The sequence below is a fragment of the Psammomys obesus genome, unplaced genomic scaffold, assembly GCF_907164565.1.
Source record: "Psammomys obesus unplaced genomic scaffold, mPsaObe1.curated_primary_1811, whole genome shotgun sequence".
Taxonomy (NCBI): domain Eukaryota; kingdom Metazoa; phylum Chordata; class Mammalia; order Rodentia; family Muridae; genus Psammomys; species Psammomys obesus.
In genome coordinates, this window is record NW_026592776.1 from 403,711 (window position 1) to 429,817 (window position 26,107).

The following is a 26,107-nucleotide window of genomic DNA, read 5'->3' on the forward strand; positions in this document are numbered from 1 at the left end:
AATGAGAAAACTCCGTAGTTGACATGTGGTAAATACAAAATTAAACAAACAAATATTAGTGCTTTGTTTTTAAAATCCAGGGAAATGACAGAGATGTCCATTCTCACAACTGTTGTTCAGCATAGTCTTAGAAAGGCTTACCAGCATGATAGACGAGGAAAGAAGGCAAGAACCATATGAATTTAAAGGGAAAAAGTAAGTCAGCGAGCTAGCTCTATATTTGCGGTGAAAGCCCCACTGTCTGACTTAGAGCCCTAAAACCAATGTGGTAGTACACATCTGTAATCCCAGAATTCGTTTGCCAGGTTGGGAAGTGGAGACAGGAGAACTGGCCAGAAGCTCATGGACCAGCTAACCTAGCATACACAGCATGGCAGAAACAACAAAAGAGACCTTAGCTCAAACATTCTCTCTGTCTCTGTCTCTGTCTCTCTGTCTCTGTCTCTCTGTCTCTCTCTCTCTCTCTCTCTCTCTCTCTCTCTCACACACACACACACACACACACACTAAAAAGAAATAAGACTACCCCTAGTTGCAGGCACATATTGTTCTCCAGTGAAACTCTCAGGAAATCTACCAAACATTTGAATTAAGTGATTCTATCAAGGTTGTAAAGGTCAGCATACAAAATTAAATTATATATATGTATGTGTGTGTGTGTATATATATATAATATGTGTACATACGTAACAAATGTGTAGAAACTGAAAATAATAGTTTCACTTATATGTAGCATTTATGTGATGAAAATTAAAATACCTAAGACTGTCTAAATAAATGGAAAATAGATCACAGATTAGAAGACCCAACATAATAGAGATGTTAATTTCTCCCAATTCACCTGAAAACCTTTGCACAAGTTTATCTCCAAATTAAGTAGAAAGTTAAAATAACTAAAGTATTTAAATAACATGGGAGTGCCTGGGCATGGTGGTAGCTTCCTTTAATCTCAGCACTGGAGACCCAGAGGCAGGTGGGTATCTTTGAGGTCAAGGCCAGTTTTGTTTACATTGTGAGACCCTGTCTCAAAAGAAAGGAAGAGAGAGAATCCAGAAAGGCTTTTTAAGTGTGGTCAACTGGTTATAGCAGATAAAACTAAAAATAAAAAAAAAAAAAGTACTGGAAAAATCAAAAATGAGTAAAAGCTCTGGCCTTAAACATCTTACCTGAAATCCAAGCAGGAAAGCAGGTTACAAGTTGTAAAACTACAAAATAAGCTGATTTTATGAAAATGTTTGGAAAAAAAAAAACACTAATGATCTTATAGTAAATGTGAAAATATAGTTTCAGGTGATTTTGCTGCAATCAGACCAAAATAAAAGTTTGGCCTTTGAACCAAGCATTATGGTATTTCTCATTTGGATAGGAACGCTTCTTGAGACTCTGGAAGCCAACTAAATAAATCATGCTTGCTCTAGAGACCTCTGAATTAGTCAATTTTTAATCAAAGGATTCTGACATTTTGAGGCTGAGGGAGCTCTTAGCCTTAGGGGCGTCCCCACAGTCTGTGATACACTCTCAAATGTAAACTGGCCAAAGTCCCATAGAACTCTGAGAACTGTAGGTAAGTATTCTCTTAAGTTACATTTTCAAAATCACACTAGTTCTTAGAAATAAATTGGACAGAAAATCATGTTTACTTTTAATTCCTTGCTTTATTTAGTTTTACGTTATCTTTTTTTCATAACTATTGAAAGTAGGTTATAGAAACTCTTCCTAGGAGATAATATGATTTGAAATATATTCAGCCAATAAAATGGTAGAAAAATGAGCCATGCCCTTATTAGAATAATTTGTTTACAAAGTGATTATTTTCAGAACATGTTATATTAAAGAAATCTGGTTATCTCCACTTTCTTATAAAATTTTATATTATGCAAAGAGATAAGCCTAAGTGTGTTTACCAGGTCCTTTGCATTTTTATTTTGGTTCAGTTATTTTATTTATAAAATGTAGCTCTGATCTTAAAAAAAAAATTACCCTCAACCTTTCTTCATCTCTACTATACTTAACACCAATTATTAATAATTGGAAATAAATCATAGGATATGTAGTATGGCTAGTGCTATAATTTAAGCTAGGCAGTAAATAAGTGATAGTTGCTACAGTTTTCTTCCTTAACCCAATGGTTATTTAGAAGAACATTAATTTCTGGGTGATTACTATAGTTATTTTTTCTAGTTTAATTTTTCATAACCAGGAGAAATACGTGATTCCTAATTTTAGTAGTTTTATATTTAGGGCCTCTTAGATGGCTCACTAGTTAACAATGCTTGTCACTAAACCTAATAGCCCAAGTCTGATCCCTAGGACCAATATGGTGGAAGGCAAAGTTGAAACTCCCATGGTTTGTCCTTTGACCTCCATACATGTGCTGTGGCATGTGCATGTGGTTGCACGCGCGCGCGCACACACACACACACACACACACACATTTTTACAAAAAGAATTTTAGAGACTAGATAAGGCTCAGAGGACCCAAGTTCAGCTCCCAGCACCCATTGTTAGAGTGCTCACCAGTGTATATACATATATGCACATAATTAGAAATAAAAATAAGTATTGAAAAATTTTAGATTTATTTTAATGGCTTAGGATAGTCAGTTTTAAAAACTTTTCATAGGTATTTAAAAGTCCTTAATCTTTTTACATTCTATTTTATTCTAAAATGTAGTATTTACCTATCCTAGTAGAAATTATAACAAATTGCCCTTATTCTATTTTTATGTTAGTTGATGCTATTATGTTAAAGTTTTCATATCTCCCTTGTTTCCACTTAGTTCATGTTATAGTCCTAATACATCTGCTTTTGTGTTGTAGTTTGTTTAATCTATGACTAAATGTTCAGTAAGTACTTTTACACAATTACTGTTTGATTATTTTTGTGCTTAAAAAGTAGCACATGCTAGTTATATAAGACCTGAAAAATAAAGAAGCATACACAGAGGAAATACACATCTGTACTCTTGCTATAATGGAGAGTTATTAAAATATTTTTGTGATTAAAGTACAGAAGGGTTAGATTTAAATTTAAGTCTAAATGTAGGTCCCAGTTTTATCCTTAGACAGGATATTGGACTTTCTTATGTGTTAACCAAGTATTTATTGATCATGTACTATGTGCCAGGCATTTTTCTGAGACTATACTAAAAAATATTGACAGGTCCGTCTTGGCTTAATTTTTTATTTGTAAATTGATTATAATGTCTCTCAAAGTTGTTAGAAGCATCAGATAGAAAAATACAAAAGTATTTGCCTAGTGGGCAAGAGCTCAGTGAATGATGGCAAACATTACTACTATGAGTTCAGTACTGGTATCTTTAGTACAAACAACCTTTGTGATCACCTTAAAGGTTCTATGTCTTAGATTTTATGTTTAGTATTAATGTTACGAACACCTGCTTCCATTTTTATTAAAAATGTGTACATAGAAGAGTTTGGAAATGATATATTTCGGTATTAGAACACTTGACTAATAATGCGTGAAGGCCTAGTTTCAATTCCCAGAGCTGCAGAAGTTAGTTTGCATGCATTTCTTTTCTGTATGGTTTTCTATACTTACCTCTTTGACAGTAAATAATGGGTTTATTTTTTCTTCTTTAAAATTTTATGCCTACTAAAATTTTTTCATGTGAAGTATTTCACACACAACACTGTAAGTAGCATAGTCAAGCACCATTTTCTAAGAATATAGTCTCAAAAATTATCAATGTATGACTCACTATTTTATTTCTATTGGTTCCTCTCTCACAGACTCCTTACACACACACTTTTTCACCCCATCTCTAGTGAATTATTTTTAAGCTAATCCTAGATAAATCAACTCTAATATAAATATTTGTGTCATATTTCTTAAGAAATAAAGACTTAAAACACTTTCATACTATTATCACATGTGAAAATAATTTTGGGCCTTGGGCTAATAGTTCAAAACTTTAAGCCCAGCCACTTGGGAAGCTGGGAAGGGGTTCAAGTCTAGGTTTGGCAACTTAGTGAGACCCTGTCTCAAAATAAAAAGTAAGAGGACTAGAGATATAGCCTAGTGGTAGAATACTTATCTAGCTGAGGTCCTAGATTCCGCTCCTAGCAGCTCAGACAGACAAACAAACAAAAAGCCCCAATAGAATCAAATAGTCACTTTATTTTAATTAAACACTTGAAATTTTTTATATCACATTTAAAAGAGTTGTTATTTTGTATTATTTCCTTGAGAATTTTTCTTCTTCCATATGGAATGTTTTGTTTGAGAAAATTGTGAAAGATAGGAGACTTACTGAACTGAAAAGACCTGAGTGTGGATCCTGTTTCCTCCATTCACTAATTAATTCACTAAGCTTTGGTTTCCTCAACTGTGAAATACTGGTAATTTACCTCATATTCTTAGGATTGCATGAAGGTCTATCACGTGTACCTGCCACATAGCACCTTCTTTAGTTATCTGGACTCTAATAAATACCTATTTTTATTATTGTGTGTTTTTTCAAAATATTCCAAAACATATTAGATACAAACTAAACATAATGGTTGTTAAATATACTTTTAGTAAGTATGGAGAATTAATTTTTTCTCCTGCTATTTCTTTTGAGTCCATATTAACTTAGTCCAAGGTTACAAATCTTAACTCTATAAAATAATTTTATTTTGTATTATTTATATACTTATAACAATTATTATATTTATATTTTAGACATTCTCCTTTAGTGGGGTTAAATTAGTCAGTTATTCCTGGATATTAGCTTGGTGTCTGTAGATGTTACTTCTTCTTGTATACTTGAACTCTTTATTCTCCTGATGGTCTTCTAGAGTATGCCTTTGAACATTTTATTTTTAAAAGATGCTACCAAGATGGTGACAATTTATAAAACTTTGCAGATGTAAAAATAATTTTCTATAACCTTTGAACTTGACAACTAGGGTGAGGTATGAAATCCTTAGTTCTTAACTGTTTTCTTTTAACTCTTCTGTAGGTCATTACTTCATTGTCTTCTGGCATTTTATTGTGAGGAGAAATCTGAGATCAATTTGATTTTAGTACCTTTGAAATAACCTATTTTTCTGCTTGTATGCTTATAGGATTATATCTTTATCCTTGAAATTTAAAAACATTTACCAGGACATGTCTTGGTGTTGATGATCTCTGTTGAACCTTCTCAGTCTGCAGTCTCAGGTATTTTTTTCAGAACTGGAAAGTTTTCTTATACTTTTGATTGATTAAACTGCTCTGTTTTTTTTTTTTTCCTTAGGAACATTTGTTATTCATAGATTATTTCTGTCTGTCTTCCATAGTTTTTAAATCTTTTCTTTATTTTATTTTATTTTTTTCATTTACTCAAGTTTGTCCCTTGTGGCATGGATTTTTGTTTTCTGCAGTGTGTGTTCTGATACTTGCTATTCACAATATAGACTTAATTTTGGCTATGATGTTTTCATTTCTTTATTCCCAACACAACTTGTTTCATAAACAGAATTTCCCTTAGGGGTACACTTCAAAAAACATGAGATGGATCTAGGCCTAAACATTATTTTCTGAGGCCACAACTATAGGACCAAGGGAAAAAAAAAACAAAACAAAAAACAACTAAATAAAAACTTAAGAAAGGGCCCTCATAAACTTAAAAGTATAGATATAATCAAAGGTCATACCTACCTAGTCTAGAAAATAGAACAGTTGTGGGTACTAGCAAGTTTTTGGTAGGGAGATAGCTAATAAAGCAGGCATAACTGCACTGTAACTAGAAGATAACTGATTTTTCTAATTACATTTATTTTTTCTCTTTAAAAATAAATAATAAATGCATATAATTTTGAAAAGACAGTACCAAGAAGAAAATGTTATGGCCCAGGTAACCGCTGATAAGGTTCTGTGTTTTGTTAGTTACATGCTCCCATGTTGGGAGGGAGGGTACAGAATTGGGACCATACTTACAGTTTTATATCCTTTTAAATGTAATATATTGCAAGCATATTTTGCATCATTTTCATTAGGCCCTAATTTTAACCATTACATAGTGTTCCTACATATGAATAGATGTATTATGATTTATTTAACCAGTCCCCTGTTGGTCATTTAGATTGTTTTCTATTTTAAAGTATAATGAATATCACTGTACATAAGTCTTTATGCACATCTCTGATATTTCCTTAGGATAAATGAGGAGCTGATTCTTAATCCTGTCACATTGGTAAGGATTATATACATTCCTTATTAAGAATATAAAATGCTTGTTTCTTATTGTTTCAATGTGATTGCATAGAAGCTTCATTGGATTTTGAAAAATACAATGGTATCTTACCAAAGTTGCCTCATGCACAGCACTTTTATGATGAAAATTCTGCTACATACACTTTCAACAGGAAAACCACTGCTGAGATCAGGGAGTTTGAAGGCAGATATACTTGTGGAAATGTGAAGGGGAGAGTTTTTGTTTGTTTGTTTTTGGTTTTTTTTTTTTTTTTTTGTTTGGGTTTTTTTTTTAAGTGTGGTCCTTGCTCCTTCCTGCAACTAGGGTCTCCATAGTAATATACTATTGCTTCAGGCCCTTTTTTTCTTCCTTTCCTGTTATTTCAGAGTGTTATTCTCTGTGAGTAATCCTTTTCTCCTAGTGTTCCTATGTGCATTTCAGTTCTAGGTAAAAGCGTATAACTAGTTCGTATGTCCTACAAAGGTAAAGGTCAAATTTCATTCTTCACAGATCACTTCTTAGTCCTAATACACTTCTTCCAGGTGATCTCCTGTTAGAAAGTCAAGGATTTCTTTTTAAATTTCCCTCATATTTTTTCCAGAGATATCAAACAACAACCTGGGAATATATGGTGTAACATTTCATTGCAGCAAAATAATCTCCATTAATAGGGTTGCTCAGAGTGAAACATTTTTAATTGAGAAAATATTTTTAACATGTCAGCATTTCTTTTAAAATTTCTCATCTAGTTGGAACTAGATGAGAGGTATTGAAACCTCAGTTTAGAATTACTGATTGAATTGAATTACCTGTCATTGTACCTTAAATATAACTTTTAGTGATCCCTGTATATAACATTGAAAGTAGTTTTGAAAATAATATGTGTTATAACTGAATGAATAGTCTCCTTTATCTGGTTTGTTCTGAGCAGACCTGTATTGTAGGTTATTCCAATTTGGCTTTTTACACATTTCAGAGTGACAAAGTAAAGCATGATTAGCATTTCCTAACCTTTTCTAGTATTTCCCATCATATTTGCATATATACAATCTGCCAAGCTCTACAGGTTTTGTTTGGTTTTGTTGTTTTAGCTGGCAGGCATCTTGGTAGGATGAGAGAGGAGAAATACATTTGACTCACTTTAAAACTATTTTTCCCACACTTATTCTTCAGCCACGATGTACAGAAAAATAGCACACATATGAATGATTTCTTCTATCCTGCTTGGCAGGAAATTGACTTCTGTGAGTGATGAGAGAGGCATCTCTCCTGTTCTTCACAGCAGTGAAGTTAGAAGTTATCTGTAGAAATGGAAACATTTCTGGATCAGTTTATAGTCAGAAGAGAAAAAATATAATAGCATTAACTCACCTGTGATGGAGTCTTCTAGTTACAGTTTTCTGTGAGGTGGGCATTATATATATTTTGTTTAATAAATCCTATACTCTATCTTTAGAAACTATAGAAAGTACAGCATTGAGTCAGATTAATCATGTTTATCCTACTCTCTAGTGATAACAAGGACCAGTTTTCAAAGTGGAAATAAATTAACTACAAAAGTAACCTTAAATTCATTTCTAATTTTTGTGGTTCATTGAAACAAAGATTTTTTTCTATTTTAGTAGAAAAAAAGTGGTTTATAAAGTTGGTATGTTAGATAATATTGGCTTTTGTATTTTCCTGCTTTAATAATGACGTTCAAAGTTAAATCTTTCCTAAATTAAAAAAGAAGTGAATATTTGCCTACACTAGAGAATAGGATGCCTTTGAGGTCATGTTTCAGTTCAGTTGTTTCTTAGAATGTTTATTTTCAGTATTAATTACCTAAATAGTTCAGAAAAGATAATACATTATCAAAACTTGAGAGTGACATAAAATTGAAAATAGTGAAGTGGTTTACAGGGTTTTTTTTTTATTCCAATGTATAGAAATTGTAGCAATAGATTATAGGTGGAAAAAGATGAATCATTAAGACCTTTTCTGTGATAATAAGTTGAGTTACAACAGGTTCAAGATGAAAGATATACTATCTTGAGTGTGCCCCAGCATATTGTTGGTGTATAATAAGTTGTTCTGTAAATAAAAAAAAAAAATGAGGGTCAGCACTAGGTGGTTCTTCAAGTAAAAGTAGCTGCTGGGAAACTTGATGACCTTAATTTAATCCCTGGGACCCATGTAATAGAAGAAGAAAATCCACTACCTCAGGTTGCCTCTGAACTTCATACACACAAAATGGCATGTGTAATCCTCCCACTACCACCAAAAACAAACTAAACAAATGTTGGGACTAGAGAGCTAGATCAGTAGTAATTAAGGGGCCTTTTTCTTGCAGAGGACCCAAATTCAGTTCCCAGCACCTACGTTAGGTGGTTCACAAGTGTATGTAACTCCAAGAGGATGCCATACTTCTGGCCTCCATTGGCACCTACATATACCTGTATAAACCCATACAGATACACATAACTAAAAACAAAATAAATCTTTTAAAAAAGACAAAGACTGAATCAACAGGAAACTTAGTATGTGTCGACAACATGTTGAGCCATACCGAAAATTGCAGATGTGGACAGCCTCAATGAGAGTATATTACCTAAAAAAGGGGGAGGTGATATGCCCTTATTTCTGCATTTTTAACCAGAGTTGTATTTTTGACTGCATGTATCTTAATATATTACTCTTTAAAATTAATCAAGAATATGCTCAGAAAATGGGATCACAAGTCTCATCTGTCTTAAATATATAAAGAAACTTGAGGTTTTTTCTGGAAATGGTAAGACTTGGCTACTTTATAAGCATGGATGTAGATTTACTTACAATGACTTTGCAGGTAATATAAAAGCAAATTAATATTCACTTGTTAGTAATCTTTTTTTTTCATTTGTTAGTAATCTTAAATCAAATTTGTGATTGAGGAAAAATTACTGTACAATGAGGATTTATGTCTTTTTTTTTTTTCCCAGAGGCAATCTAGTACTGAGCTTCCTGATGAGCCCATATTCTTGTCCGGATAGTAACATAGGGGAAAACAGGGTAGAAAGAATTTAAATAAATTATATGCAGGAGGAACAGAAGAGTTTGGAGATCTTTTTGATTATCAAAAGAACTTTATGTCATTTTATTCTTCTGAGGCTGTCTCATCTTAATAGCACTTTACATTTGTATGGTTAGCTAACAAAGTGCTTTCTTAAAAATTATCTCAATTTTGAGCTGAATAATAACCTTTTGAGTAGACAGGGAAAATAGTCCCCATTGAGCATGATAGCTTCGTTGAAAGTACAATTTCCATAAATCATAAGGCTTACGAATACCATTTCTCTGTGTCTTTACCACTGGTCTACCAGTTCCAAGTTTAGTGCTGTTCCTGTTATACCAAATTACTTTAGAAGTAATTTCAAAATTGTGATGGTTTTGTATGCATAGAAACTTAAAAGAACCTGAGGGTTCCAAAATTCTATTCCCATGGAAAATAAAAGTACACCCCCAATTAGACCAAGAGTTCTGAAATCCAAATAATAGAGAAAGGTAAATAGAATTACTGGATGGCAGTATTCATTAAGAGAACAAATACAGGAAAAGTAGCAGGTTGATCGGCCATAGATGATATGATTATATCTGAACATAATAAAAAATAACTAATGCTGATTGTTTATTAAATGCCAAATACTCAGCATAGGTTTTCATGTAATTTATCTTTCATCTTCATAATACTCTGAATAATACTCTAATTTTAATCACTTTCCATGTACAGAAACTAAATCTTACATGATTTAAATAACTTTCAAGGCTTCATCATCAGTATAGAATAAGATTTTTAATCTACGTGCTTGACTCCAACCCAGTGTTCTTTCTTTTTTAATTTTATAACTCAGTGTTCTTAAGAACTAATTTAAGGTTTCCTTGGGGTCCCTGGATTGGATTTAAAACAATCAGTAGTCAAATAAAAGGTTATACCTTTTAGGGGGGGAAAGGTGTGTCTTGGAGATAGTTTAGATGCCCTTGCCACAGAAGTGTGAATCTTGTATCTTCTAAAAATGTGTCAGGAAATTAAGATTTTATTTTATATATGCACCTCCCGCCAATTTCCTGCATTTTGGCACCAATTTTATCCTTTGTGTTATTGTATGGACAAACCCTAACCTAGGTGCCCTTTGTTTAAATCAGTAGACATTTTAGAACGAATAACATGTTTACATTAATTTTCAGGTCAGAGCCTAGAGCATAGCATGAATAAATGAATAAACAAAGAATGAATGAGTGGATGAAAAATAGTGCTGGGGAAAGTGGAGAGACAGGAATTCAGATTCAGAGAATCTGCCTTGTGTGATATTTGGGGCTGCTTTTTATTACTTTCCAGTTTATAATGCTCTAAAAAAGATTAACATAGATTCTGGTACATTTGTTGAATCAATAAGAAGATAGAAGGCTTTGTCCACTGAGGGAACAAAAGAAGACCGTTTATATTCCTGAATTCCATCGTTTTAAGTTTTTCTTGAGATGTGGGCTTCCTACATAGCTCAGGCTGGCCTAAAATATACAGACCTTCTGCCTCAAGATAACAGGTTCTAGAACTATAGGCATGGATCATCACTCCCTACTGATTTTTTTAATTACACAAATAATACATATTTATTATAGATACTGTAGATACATTTCAAAATTCAAATGAGTAAAGTAAAAGTTTAAGTCATCTGAAATTCTGCCATTCAGAGATAGCCACTGTTAACATTTTGATGTATATTCTTTCAGAGTGTTTTCCCATGCAAATATATACATGTTTTGATGTATATATTTGTTTAAAATGGGTTTGTTATAGTCCATATTGTTTTGTAAACTGCTTTTCAGTTATTATATGTGACTGTCTGTCCATGTTAATACATTTACATCTTTATCATCATTTTAATGACCACATAGTATTCCATTATATGGATGCATCAGACTATATTTAACTAGTTCTCTATTGTTAGGAATTTAGGTTTCCAATTTGGAGTTCTTTTTGGAAAAAAATTATGGTGAGCATCTTGTATATACATCTTTGTACACTTGTCTATTTTAATAGAAGAATGGATGGGAAACTTTAAATTTTTATGTATGATATTTGTTTATTTTAATACAGACTCAAATTGTCTTCTTGAAAGATTGTGCTGATTTACATTTTCTCCACTGTAAACCCGAACTGCTTTTTCCCCATGCCCACTGAGTGTTCTTTTTAGTCCATTTGTAAACTATTACTGATTTGAAAGGTAAAGGTATCTTTGGGTTAAATGCATTTCTATGACTGGCACTAAGGCTGAATTCTTTTTTTCCCTTATTGCTTATTTCTGTTGAGGTTCATCATTTTTTCTTACAGGTTTGTAAAACAAAGATCTTTATGTATCAAGGATACCAACTCTTTGTCATGTTGCTTTAGTTTTTTTTGTTTGTTTGTTTGTTTGTTTGTTTTTTGTAATCAGTTTGTCTTTTGTAATCCCTTGTGTCTGGCAAAATAACTTTTATGGATGCAAATGTCCCTTTTTCTTTATGATTTCTACTCTTACCTTGTAACTATTACTCACCCATATAATAAAGCTTACTTAATTTTGTTTTTTACATTTAAATGTTTAGTCCATCTGGAACTTAATTTTGATGTAGAGATTGAGCTTAGTTTTCTCTATAATAATTAATTGGTTTCTCCGATTAATTATTAATGGAATTGGAATTTAGAATGTGTATTGCTGTACAAAGATTATAAATGATGTTTGGTGAAGCTTAACTAAGACCATTTGTAATGCATTTATGTATGAAGTATAAGAGCTCACCTGGAAAGGTAGCCATTATTTATTGGTTTCATAGAAAAAAAATGCTTACATAAGTTTCAAATAATTAAATTACCTATGAACTTTTGAGACACAACTTGTTGCAAAGTTGTACTTGCATTCTTAGATGGTGGTTCTAATTCATTGAAGCCCTTTAGGGGTGGAGATATTCTAGATGATGGGTTGATAGTTTTGTTGGTTTATTTTCTGTCTGTCTTCATATAATTTTGATGTAAAATCTGTTTTGTTAACTTTCTACTTGCTGTGCTTTTCACAGAATGGACAGCAAATTATGGATGAACCTATGGGAGAGGAGGAGATTAATCCACAAACTGTAAGTAAAATATTGTGTCACAAAGGACAGAGAGAAATCAGATGATATAAAATTATTCTTAATTCTAAACTAAGCAAAGCAATCATTTTAGAATACAAGCCACTCACTGATGCTTTCACATTAATTTTACCAAAATATGCCAGTGACCTTTCTAAGCACTGTTTAAGATTTGTTTTAAAAGAATGACAAAGCTAGATCTGGTGGCACAGGCCTGTAATCCCAGGAAATTGAGGCAATAGAATCACATGTTTGAAACCAGCCTGGGTTAATAGTAAGTTCCAGACCAGCCTGGATTACATAGACTCTGTCTCTGTCTTTGTTTCTCTGTCTCTCTCTGTCTCTCTCTCTCTCTCTCTCTCTCTGTGTGTGTGTGTCTGTGTGTCTGTGTGCATTCATTTGTATATACATACACATTAATGTCATATGTTAAAGAAACATTTAACACAGAAAGTGGATATTGACCATTTCTTCCCTTTTTAATTTGTTGTTCAGTATTTAATACCCAGCATCTAGATCTTGGCACACATTAAGTATTCATTAAATGTTTATAAATGAATTAGTATGTTGTTGCCAGTCTCCCCGGGATACCTATCTATTGTCAACAGCTCAGCTATAATTTTGTTATTCTATACATATGACAGTAATTCTGCAACTTTATTTTTTCACCAACATGTCTTGAACATCTTTTCATAACATCTGTAAATTTACCTTTTTAAAAAAAAATGCTTACATCTTTTTTACAATGGTTACATGCTTTACTATTTTGTGTGTGTCTTATATTTAATGTAATTTCCACTATTTATTTTTATAAACTTGTATTTCAATAGACTATAGAAAAGGTTACATTGAGCCAAAAGGTATGAATATTTAAATTTCAACAGACATTACCAAATGCTTTCAAACACAATAGTTTTGTAAAACTAGTTAAAGTTTCACTATATGAGAGTACCTGTTTGACGATTTCCTGTCTCATACTGGAGTGTTATCAGAAAAGTCTTTATGAACCACTGTATATATTTAATACTTTCTCCCTTTAGTTTGCATCTTATTTGATTATTAGATTAAGTATTCATGTATTGTTGGCTTCATGTTTTATGTTTAGCATGAACTTCTTTTGGATAATTCATTTCTTTTCTGGTTTGTACAATGTCTGAACATATTCTGGACAATAGCCTCATATTTTTATCAATCTTCCAAATATTTTATACAGTTTTTAAACATTGATTTTGCATTAAATATACACATAAGTTTTTATTTTTAAATTAATACAACTGGGTTCTGGATTTTATGTTCAGTCTAGAATACCTATCCTCCAGGCTGGAGAGATGACTCAGAAGTTAAGAGCACTGGCTGTTCTTCCAAAGGTCCTAAATTTAATTCCCAGCAAACACACAGTGGCTCATAACCATCTATAGGAAGATCTGGTGCCCTCTTCTGGTGTACAAGCACACATGCAGACAGAACAAACATATTATGAGCTATGTTTCTGTCCAAAATTCCCTTCTCATAAGAATGTTGGCCATTTTATTACAGACTGTCCTGTTCAGTACAACCTAATTTATATTGCATTTACAAAGATTCTACTATAAAATAGGGTCACATTCATAGGTAACAAGGCTAGAGCTTGAACATCTCTGTTGAGTTTAACTACAATCCTCCTTGAATATTTTGGTCTTTTTCAACTACTGTGCTTTTACCATATTTTTAATATGTGTAAGGCAAGACCTTCTCTTTTAAAAATTATAATCTTTCACATTTAATTTTTCAATAATCTTATATTCAGTTTGTCTGTTACTCCTGAAAAAGATGTATTGGAACTTTTAAAAATTAGATTGTGCCAAACTTATAGGCTAACATGAGAAATTATTTTAATAATATTGAGGCTTCATATCTAGACATATTCACTTACTCCAATATTCTTGTGTATCTTTTCTCAAATTTTATGGATTTTTCCATACAGTTTTTATACACTTTTACAAAGGCAAGGTAATTTATGTGTATTTTATAGTTATTTTTATTTTTGGGGGGGTTCCCTGCTCTGAGACTAGTCTGGAACTTACTGTGTAGCCTAGGATGGCCTCAGACTGGTAATTTTCTTGCCTCAGCTAAGAACTAAAATTATAAGACTATACTAACAATGCATTTTAATTTTTGTTATTATAAATTTGATGATTTTCCTATGTCTTACACCCAGTTACTGATAATATTTATATATGTGTTTCTTTTCTACTTTAGTAAATAGGGAAGTAGTTTTGAAACATGATTAAATGTAGCCCAGGATGGCTTCAACTAAGAATGTCAATGAATTCCTGATGCTCTTGCCTTCACCTTTCACATCATGGAATTAAAGATAGTTATGTGTTTCTTTTGTTTGTTTCTTTCTTTTTTTGTTTTGAGACAGGGTTTCTCCATGTAGCCTTGGCTGTCCTGGACTCCCTTTATAAACCAGGCTGGCCTCAAACACAGAGAGATCCGCCTGCCTCTGCCTCTCCAAGCACTGGGATTTCAGGCATGTGCCATGGTGCTCAGCTAGTTATGTGTTTCTGTTGGCTTTTTGACATGTTGCAAAAGTTATTTTTTCAGAAATCAACAAATTGCTCTGAATACCATATGAATTATGGAAGAATGAGCTTATTTTACTCTTCTGCTTAAAGCCCTCTAATAGTTGTGTGTTTCCTATAAATAAGGGCTAAACTCTGTAGTATGACCTATGATGTCCTGTATAATAAGACCTTTCCACACATCGTCTCTGGCCACACTACTCTGTGTACTACTCAGAGAGCACTCACTCAAATTTCTCAGCTTCTTTTACTTTAGCACTTTCATAGATATTTCTTTTTCCTCTGGTTCTTAACCACCCGCCCCTTTCATTTAATTCTTAATCATTGCCGAGGCTCAAGTTTAGATACCATTTTAGCTGAGAAATCTTCCTGATATAACTAGCACTTTCACTTCTGTCTTGAGTTATGCATTTTCTTTTGTGCTGCCGTAGTAGTCTATGTATATCGTAATGCAAACACCACAGAGATTCCTTTATTTGTTTAGATTCCCTATTGAAGTGTAAACTACATGAAGTAATGGCCAAATATGGCTTATTCATTGTTTTATAGTACTCAAATGGTGAATTTGTTAATTCATTCTATGCATGGATTAAGTTTTAGCTGTAGAGAAAAGACCTAGGACTATCTTGATTTTGTCTAGATTCCTACTCTTTTCAAATCATTTGATGTATTTTATGTCATGGTCTATAATGTATATTGACACAAACATAAAATTAATCAGTAAATATTAACATTAAATCTCTTTTGCTTTGTGTAACAATCCTTTTAGATGGAAAACCTCCAAATTTTCTACTTTTTATAGTCTAAAATGAAAGCATATGATGTCGTACCATTTGTACTTTGCCTATGGTACACTTCATCTATGAACTGCATTATCGATACAAGTTGGAAAAATGTAGAACTAGAATATTACCAGTAATGTGAATGAACATTCTAGTAAATATGGAATTAGATTTAGCTATCAAGTACAAATTTAGTACACCTCTAATGTAATTAGATAAGACTATCCAACATATGAAGTGGCCCAGTGGGTTAAATGTTTGCTGTGCCAACGTGAAGGCCTGAGTTTGGAACCCATGACCCACATAAATCCAGGTACATGGTAACAGAAACCACTAACCCAAGCACAACGGGGTTACAGACACAGGTGGATTTTTGGTTAGGAGCTTGATAGCCCAGCTTTCTAGCTAAAACAGTGAGAGGCCTTGCCTCAAGCACAAAAGTGGAAAACAATAAAGGAAGGTATTTACTGTCAGTCCTTGGCTTTCAGATGCACATCTGTGAGCATGCATACTTACAAGCATACACCTCACACATATACACAAAAATAGATAAATCTAAAATTATTACCAAAATTTATATTAGCATTGTTCTTGAAAATCGTCTTTTATATTTATTTTTTAAGTTATTTATTTTTTTATAAATTAGTTTACTCACTTTGTATCCCAGCTGTCGGCCCCTTCCTCATCCCCTCCCAATCCCACACTTCTTCCCTATCACTTCCCATGTCCCTCTCCAAGTCCACTGATAAGGGAGATCCTCCTCCCCTTCCCTCTGACCCTAGCCTATCAGGTCTCATCAGGACTAGCTGCATTGTCCTTCTCTGAGGCCTGGTAAGGCTGTTCCCCCTACAGGAGGTGATCATAGAGCCAGCCACTGAGTTCATGTCAGAGACAGTCCATGTTCCCGTTATTAGGGCACCCAGTTGAAGACTGAGCTACCATGGGCTACATCTGTGCGGGGGTTCTAGTTTATCTCTATGAATGGTCCTTGGTTAGAGTATCAGTCTCAGAAAAGACTCCTGTGCTCAGATCTTTTTGGTTCTGTTATTCTTGTGAAGCTCCAGTCTCCTCCAGGTCTTTATATCCCCCCCTTCTTTCATAAGATTCCCTTCACTCTGCCCAAAGTTTGGTTATGAGCCTCAGCATCTGCTTTGATACCTTGCTGAGTAGAGTCTTTCAAAGGCCCTCTGTGGAAGGCTCCTGTCCTGTTCCCTATTTTCTCCCTCTTCTGATGTCTGTTCCGTTTGCCTTTCTGAGTGAGGATTGATCCTCTTAACCAGAGTCCTCCTTCTTGCTTAGCTTTAGATGTACAGATTTTAGTATGTTTATTCTATATTATATGTCTAATATCCACTTATGAATGAGTATGTACCATGTATGTCTTTCTGTTTCTGTGATACCTCACTCAGGTTGATCTTTTCCAGTTCCCACCATTTGCCTGCAAATTTCATGATTTCCTTGTTTTTAATTGCTGAATAGTGTTCCATTGTGTAAATACACCACAATTTCGGTATCCATTCCTCAGTTGAGAGACATTTGGGTTGTTTCCAGATTCTGGCTTTTGCAAATAAAGCTACTACAAACATGTTTGAGAAAATGTCCTTGTTGCATACTTGAGCATCTTTTGGATATATGCCTAGGAGTGGTATAGCTGGATCTTGAAAAAAATCCTAATTTTCTCAGAAAGATCCAGATTGATTTCCACAATAGGTGTACAAGTTTAAATTCCCACCAGCAATGGAGGAGGGTTTCCCTTTCTCCACTTCCTCTCCAGCGTGTATTGTCACTTGAGATTTTGATCTAAGCAATTCTGATGGGTGTAAGGGGAAATCTTGGGGCTGTTTTGATTTGCATTTCCCTGATGACTAACGACATTTAGTATTTCTTTAAGTGTTTCCCTGCCATTCGATATTCCTCTGTAGAGAATTCTCTGTTTAGGTCTGTACCCTATTTTTTAATTGGATTACTTGATCTGTTTCTGTTTAACTTCTTGAGTTCTTTATATTTGTCCTTACAATTAAAATACAATTAACACAATGGAATACTACTCAGCAATTAAAAACGAGGAAATCATGAAATTTGCAGGCAAATGGTGGGATCTAGAAAAGGTCATCCTGTGTGAGGTATCCCAGAAGTGGGAAGACACACATGGTATATACTCACTTATAAGTGGATATTAGACATATAATATAGGATAAACATACTAAAATCTGTACACCTAAAGAAGCTAAGCAAGGAGGAAGACCCTGGATAAGATGAACAATCCTCACTTAGAAAGGCAAACAGGGTGGAAATTGGAAGAGGGAGAAAACAGGGAACGGGACAGGAGCCTACCAGAGAGGGCTTCTGAAAGACTTTACCTAGCAGGGTATTAAAGCAGATGCTGAGGCTCATAACCAAACTTTGAGCAGAGTGTAGAGAATCTTATGAAAGAGGTAGGAGACAGAAAGACCTGGAGGAGACAGGAGCTCCACAAGGAGAACAACAGAACAGAAAATGTGGGCACAGGGGTCTTTTCTAAGACTGATACTTCAACCAAGGGCCATGCATGGAGATAACCTAGAACCCCTGCACAGATGTAGTCCATGGCAGCTCAGCCTTCAAGTGGGTACCTTAGTAAGGCGAACAGGGGCTATCTCTGACATGAACTCAGTGGCTGGCTCTTTGATTACCTCCCCCTGAAGGGGGAGCAGCCTTACACAGAAGAAGAAGAAGAAGACAATGCAGCTAGTCCTGATGAGACCTGATAGGCTAGGGTCAGGTGAAAGGGGAGGAGCACCTCCCCTATCAGTAGACTTGGAGAAGTGTATGGGAGAAGAGGGAGGGAGGGTAGGATTGAGAGGGAATGAGGGAAGGGACTACAGCTGGGATTCATAGTGAATAAACTGTAATTAATATATAAAAGAAAAATTAAAAAATATAATTAAAATTTTGCTTTTTTGTCAGCTATGAATAATTCACATGGTGAAGGTTAAACAGCTATATTAATCTATTAAAATTGTATACATTTATTATCTTAAAGTTTCTATAGGTCAACAGTCTGTGCACAACTTAACATAACCTTTGAGTTGTAAAGACTCTCATAGATTGCAGTCAGGATACTGTCCCCAGGTAGCTTCTCATCTGAAATTCGACTAGCCATGTGTCTGTTTCTAAGTTCATATGGCAGTTGGCTAAGATTCCTAGTCCACCGGAACTGTGAGATAATATATGTGTGAAGATTGTTAACTGGTAGGCTTTTTTGTAGGTTGATTAGTCCCTTTACCATGGTCTGGAGTCCAGAGTTATGATAAGCCAGCTTTCACCAGGACAACACAGAAGATGAAGAAAAATGAGGAAGAAAACTGAGCCTCTTAATTACCTCTAATGAACAACTCTTGACCCTAACCTACCCTCTTACCTGTGAACTGCCCTTTGAGAAATGAAACAGGCACTTACTTTACTTGCATCATTGCGGTTTTAGGTCTTGTATTTACAGCAAATTAGTCTGTATCTAACCCACTCAAACCATTGATTGGCTGAGTTCTTCATGTCTGTTAGGTGCCAAGTACACTACTACCTTGGTAAAGATGTGAAAGAATCTAAGAGGAATTTTCAGTTTTAAAGGCAAAACAAAGCTGCTTTGGTCTACTTTTCCTGTGGGAAATTGTCACCCAAAACAATTAAAAAATAAGAAACAAAAGTTTGTTTGTTTTTAAATTAGAGATATATTTTGAATCGTAACACATACATGAAAAAACAGATGGAAACCTAACAATAGGAAGTGATTTTAGAGTAATACTCCAACATGAAGCAAGCCTTGGTTATAGCCCTGGAACCTCAAAAGAGGTCAAGAGGGGCTCCAGGAACTATGGGAAGTAGATGCATGGCAGTGAGCTAAAAATATGGCAGCCTGCAAGAAGGTGTGCCATCTGACTTGTCCTAAGATCCTCAGGTTGTTTCCTGCCTCTGTTTTTATATAGGATTGCCTAGGCTAACTTTGAACTCTCGTGCTCATGCAGTTCTCCTGTCTCAGCCTCCTGAGCAGCTGAAACTCCTGGTACATAGTACCTCACCCTCATTGTTACTAATAAAAATTAAACAGAGGGAGGAAAGGTAGAAAAGAAACACCATTAGAAATGTATTTTCTCATATTTTAATCTTTGAAATCACAATGTTAATCATAACCAATGGAATGGTGTCTTTTAATTGCATGATTTTTCTTGCATACTTGTATAATGTTGCTCATGTTCTTATATTAGGTAGAATATGATTGCACTATTTTTCCCCAAGTAAGGATGACTCTCTGGATTAAAACATCCCACCAAAAGACTAATAGTAGGAGAAAGACCAAATAGGCCTGATCTTAAGGATAGTCATTTTTATGAAATACCAAAACACCAGGAATAAAGGTAGTGCCCCCTCCCATTTTTATTGTTGTATGGTGGTGGTGCTGGTGTGGTTTTGGTTTGGTTTGATCAGCCTCAAAAATAACTGAGATTATAGGTGTGTATTACTAAGCCCTATTTCTAAGAACTTTTTAAAGAGATTTTGAAAAATCATATAAAGGATTGGACATAAGAACACTATTACGTGATAGAGATGAAAGATCAATGGTTTAAAACACACAGTGAAAATGATTTTCAGCCAGTATATTTGTAGACATTACCTTTTGGAGAAAGTTTCTAGAGAGTTGTTGGCAAAGAAAAAGGCAAGATACTGGGGACACAAAGGATCTGGTACTACAATCTTGCTGAGGAAAGGGCCTTCTCATCATAATAAATAAAGGAATTTTCAGAAGACTAGTTTATTCAGTAGGCTTAAAAATACCAAATCCGGACTGAAACACACACCTCCAGGGATGCTGTCCACAAAGAGGATAGGAAGCTGCCAATAGTATAAAAGCGATGAATTCTCCAATAGATCTGAGTGTTGAAAATTCATTTGAGATACTGTTGCAGAGTAGAAAGAATTTGAAATAAATACAAGGAAATAAAGTTTGAAAATAAAGGCACTATAATGTAAACTTAAGAAAAGAAAATACACCTAGGAAATAAACAGTTTCTATATAGTCAGAGTAGTCTTAATGTTATGCTTGCTAAGTTATAAAATATGTCTAATGATATCAGAAATTGATAGCATTAGATAACATGTCAGGGAAGCCAAGCATGGTAGCTCATACCTTTAATCCCAACACAAGTTCAAGGCAAGTGTAGGCTACATATTGAGTCCTAGGTCAACCTGAGCCAGAGGGTACTCTCTCAAAAGTATCAGAAGAAATGATGAAAAGACCTTAAAGGGTTAAGACTAGCAGCAGTTTTTGACCCTTTCACCCTTAACTGAAAATTTTAAGTCAGTGGCCAGCTCTTTGATCACCTCCCACTGGTGAGGTGTCCTCACTAGGCCACAGAAAAAAAAAGATCCAGACAGGCCTGGTGAGACCTAATAGGCTAGGGTCAGATAATAGGGGAGGGGGACCTCCCCTATCAGTGTGCTAGGGGAGGGATGTGAGGGAGGTAATAGGAGGGAGGCTGGGATGGGGAAGAGTTGAGGGAGGGTCCTATAGGCTGGATACAAAGTGAAAAAATTATAAATAATAACAAAAAATTCAGTAAAAATTTTTAAGTAGCTATATCATGTAATCAGATTTTAAAAACTGGAAATTGCTGAGTAGTATTCCACTGTGTAAATGTACCACAATTTCTGAATCCATTCCTCTGTTTAGGGACATATGGGTTGTTTCCAGATTCTGGCTCTTACAAACAAAGCTGCTACAAACATGGTTGATCAGATGTCCTTGTTGTATATTTGAAAATCTTTTGGACATATGCCTAGGAGTGATATAGCTGGATCTTGAGGTAGCAATATTCCTAATTTTCTGAGAAAGGGCCAGATTAATTTCCAAAGTGATCGTAGAAGTTGCATTCTGACATGCTCAGCAATTAAAAACAAGGAAAGCATGAAATTTGCAGGCAAATGGTGGTAACTAGAAAAGATGGTCCTGAGTGAGGTATCCCAGAAGCAGAAAGACACAAGTGGTATATACTCACTTATAAGTGGATATTAGACATATGATACAGGATAATCATACTAAAATCTGTACACCTAAAGAAGTTAAGCAAGGAGGAAGACCTTGGGTGAGATGATCAGTCCTCATTCTGAAAGGCAAATGGGATGGACATTGGAAGAGGGAGAAAACAGGGAACAGGACAGGAGCCTACCACAGAGTGCCTCTGAAAGACTCTACACAGCAGGGTATCAAAGCAGATGCTGAGGCTCATAACCAAACTTGGGCAGAGTGCAGGGAATCTTATGAAAGAAGGGGGAGATAGAAAGACCTGGAGGAGACAGGAGCTACACAAGGAGAGCAACAGAACCAAAAAATCTGGGCCCAGGGGTCTTTTCTGAGATTGATACTCCAACCAAGGACTATTCATGAATATAACTTAGAACCCCTGTATGGATGTACCCCATGGCAGCTCAGTCTCCAAGTGGGTACCCTAGTTATGAAAGCAGGGGCTGTCTCTGACATGAACTCAGTGGCTGCCTCTTTGGTCACCTCCCCCTGAAGGGGGAGAGAGCAGCCTTGCCAGGCGACAGAGGAAGACAGTGCAGCCAGTCCTGATGAGACCTGATAGGCTAAGGTCAGATGGAAGGGGAGGAGGACCTCCCCTATCAGTGCCTGGGGGAGGGGCATGGAAGGAGAAGAGGGAGGAAAGGTGGGATAGGGAGGGACCTCTATGTGGGATACAAAATGAATAAATTGTTACTTAAAAAAGTAAAAACTGTAAATTGCAGAATATATAAAATGAATGTTGAAGACTAAAGGATTTTGAGAAGTACAATGTTGGGGATGAAATTTTTTTTAATGGAAAAGTGTTGTAATCAAAAGACAAAGGAGGAAAAATAAGTTGTGTGATGGATAAATCCATTTGCGTAAGATGACAGTCATAAAGAAGAGCAGCCTAAGTTCTCCTGAATATAAAAGAAAGATCTCCACTCAAACCTTCATATTCAGAGTTCGTCTCAGTGTGCATCTTTAAACATATCCTTTTATTTGTGATAAAGCCATTTCCTTCTGACTGGATTTTTCTTTTCTTCGCTCCTCATTAATTCCTCTCTTCCGTTTGTTGATTTTCCTGTAATCTTCCTCCCACCCAAGTCTTAGATACTTTTCTATCTTCTCTAAGTTTTTTTCCATTAATTTATTTATTTCATTAAATCATTTAATAATTCACGTCCCTCCTCTCCTCCTGGTCCCTCCTTCTCTCCTCTTCTTTCCCTATTTCCCCACCATTTCTCTTCAGAAAAGGGGAGGCCTCTCATGAGTATCAACCCACCTTGGCATATGAAGTTGCAGTGGGCACAGACAAGGCAGCCCAGTTAGGGAAAAGAGATCCTAAAGAACTCAGAGACAGCCCCTACTCCAATTGTTTGGGGACCCACATGCTGACCATGCTGCATGTTTACTAAATATGTGTAGGAGGCCTACGTCCAGCCTGTGCATGCTCTTTGATTGATGGTTCAGTCTCTCTGAGCCCCCATGGGCCCAGGTTAGTTTACTCTATAAGTCTTCCTGTGATGTCCTTAACCCCTTCTGGCTCCCTCTGTCCATCCTCCCACTCTTTCACAAAACTCCCTGAGCTTGGCCTATTGTTTGGCTGTGGGTCTCTGTATCTTTTTCCATCAGTGCTGGATGAAACCTCTCAGAAGGCAGTAATCCTGCCTGCAACTATAACAGAATATCAGTAATGTCAGTGGTTGCCTCTCTCCCATGGGATGGGTCTCAAGTTGGGCCAGTCATTGGTTGGTCATTCCCTCAATCTCTGCTCCATCTTTATCCCTACACTTCTTGTAAGTGAGACAAATTTTGGGTCAAAGGTTTTATGGGTATGTTTGTATCCCCATCCCTCCATTGGAAGTCTTGCCTCATTATGGGAGGTGGCCATTTCAGGTTCCAAATCCCCTGATGCTAGGAGTCTTAGCTAGGGGTCACCCTCATAGATTCCTGGGAGTTTCCCTTGACCTAGGTTTCTGGCTCATCCCATAGATTCCCCCACACACACCAGTTCCATTTCTCTCATTTTTCTCCTGACATCTGCCCCACAGTTGATCCCCCCTGTTCCCCTCCCCACCCCCTCTCCTACCCAGTTCTCTCCTTCCATTTACCTCTGATGTCTATTTCATTTCTCCTTGTGAAGCATCCTCTGTTGGGCCCTCCTTGTTATGTGGCATCTTAGATTTGAATTATAGAATGGTTATCTTTTACTTTATGACTATAAGTCCACTTATAACTGAGTGTATACCATGGGTGTCTTTCTGCTTCTGGGATACCTCACTCAGGATGATGTTTTCTAGTTCCCATCATTTGCCTGTAAACTTCATGATTTCCTTGTTTTTAATAGTTGAGTAATATTTCATTGTATAAATGTACCACAATTCTGTATCCATTCCTCTGTTGAGGGATATCTAGGTTGTTTCCAGATTCTGGCTATTACAAATAAAGCTGCTATGAACATGGTTGAGCAAATGTCCTTGTGGTATGGTTAAGCGTCTTTTGGGTATATACCCAGTAGTGGTATAGCTGGGTCTTGAGGTAAAACTATTCCCAATTTTCTGAGAAACTGCCAAATTTAATTCCAAGATGGTTGTACAAGTTTGCACTTCCACCAACAATGAAGAAGTGTTCTTGTTCCACATCCTCAGCACTGTGTGATATCACTTGAGTTTTAATCGGCCCATTCTCTAAGTTTTAATGCTATTATTCTTCCTAAAGATTCGAACTTTACCAGTCTTTACTCACTGAAAGTTCTTTATTTCCTCTGTGCATCTTATAAAGTATTAAGAAAATTTGCCTAATTTAAATTGTTCAGCACCAGAATATCAACTGGTAGTATCTCCTTCCCTAGATATGTTACCTCATTAATTTCATATTTATGCATAATTACTTTATCTTACAACGTATTCCAGCCAGTATTCTGTATTCTCTGCTGATGAGAGTAGGTTATTTTTATCTTTCATTCTTGTGAGACTTAGAAGAAAAGTTGCCTTCTTAGCAGAAGATAGAACATTCCTTATAGTATCCCAAGGTAAGATAGCTTCCTAGACTTCAGACTTTTCTGTCTTTTCTCAGGTGGTCAGAGAACTACATAGTCTTCGCTGAAGAACTATCAAGTATTCACTGTTAAGATGGCCAGTAAAGAATAATGTAAAGCAGTTTTCTGCTTAGTAGGGAATTGATTCTCTTAACGGCTCTTATAATGCTATGCAAAGGTCCTGAGAATTGAAAATCAAAGTAGAGAAGTAAGTGCCTAGCACCAAGTAAGGGACTAATAAGTAATATTTTCCTGTATTATTCCTTCTAGAGGCTGCTCTTGCTTTCGCATATTGTTTGCCAGAGATAAAATACGTTCCTAAGGAACTAGGGTGATAGCTAGTATTTACTTAGTTCGTTATTTAGTTATTTTGCTGAAAGTAGGCTGGGCTTTAGGCAAAATTGTGAAATGAGATCACTTTCCCCTTAATGTAGTCTATGGATCTTGCCATTCATCTGCCATTCATTCATTTATAAATGAGAAAATAAGACACAGAATTGTCTCTGCCAACAAGCTTCAACCTTCTGGGCTCAAGCGTTTCTCCTGATTCAGCCTCCTGAGTAGCTGGGACCAAAGTTACCTACCACTGCACCAGCATCTCTTCTGTCATGTATTTCCCATGAATATACATACATGGATTGTTTATAACATTAGCTTTCTAAATAACATATTGCTATAAAACAAAACATTGTGTTTATTAACCCAGTCTCTTTATCTTTTGTTTTTTTCAAGACAGGGTTTCTCTGTGTAACCTTGGCTATCTCGGTAGACAGGCTAACCTTGAACTCATAGAGATCCACTTGTCTCTCCCTCCTGAGTACTGGGATTAAAGCCATGTGCTACCACCTCTTGACTCAGCTTTTACATAATAGTTATGAATATAATTACTAAGAAGCAAAGAAAGCTAGTGAACACTAGAGCACCAAAAGTGTTCCAAAATCTGGAACTTTTAAAAGCATGGGCATGATAGTACAACTAAAATATTCCATACCTGCACTGGTATGACAGACTGTAATAACAATGAAGGCTTTTGAAATGTACTGGATAAAATTAGCTTCTGGCTGTGTATATAAGGTGGGTATGAAACATACATGAAGTCTATATTTAGACTTGGGTTCCATCCCCCAAATATGTCATTTATTAGGTATTTGAAAATACTCTGAAACTTGTTTTGTTGTTGGTGGTGGTTTTTTTGTTGTTTTGTTTTGTTTATTTGCCATGCTGAGGACTGAACCCAGGACTTTACACATTTCAGGTTTTGGGGTTTGTTTGTTTGTTTGTTTTTATGAAGGACACAGGCAGTGGTACAACGAGTAGTAATACCCTGATGTTTTCACATTTCCAGAAGTCACATTGGAGCATTAGCAGTTAACAGTAGCTTC

The 26,107-nt window shown here is 35.4% G+C and overlaps 1 protein-coding gene across 3 annotated transcripts in view; it reads left to right on the forward strand.

The window, feature by feature from the left end:
* The window catches only part of Rps6ka3 (ribosomal protein S6 kinase A3), a 119,099-nt gene that overhangs the window by 19,478 nt on the left and 73,514 nt on the right, over positions 1-26,107 (forward strand). For 2 of the 3 annotated variants that reach the window (XR_008721110.1, XM_055615716.1), the window contains exon 2: positions 12,252-12,308. Coding sequence is in view for 2 of the 3 variants with exons in the window: in XM_055615716.1 (XP_055471691.1) it covers positions 12,252-12,308 (57 nt within the window). In the remaining variant the exon portion in view is untranslated. Of the gene's footprint in view, positions 1-5,073; positions 5,168-6,145; positions 6,183-12,251; positions 12,309-26,107 lie in introns of all 3 variants that reach the window. The other variant, XM_055615715.1, reaches the window with a different exon arrangement.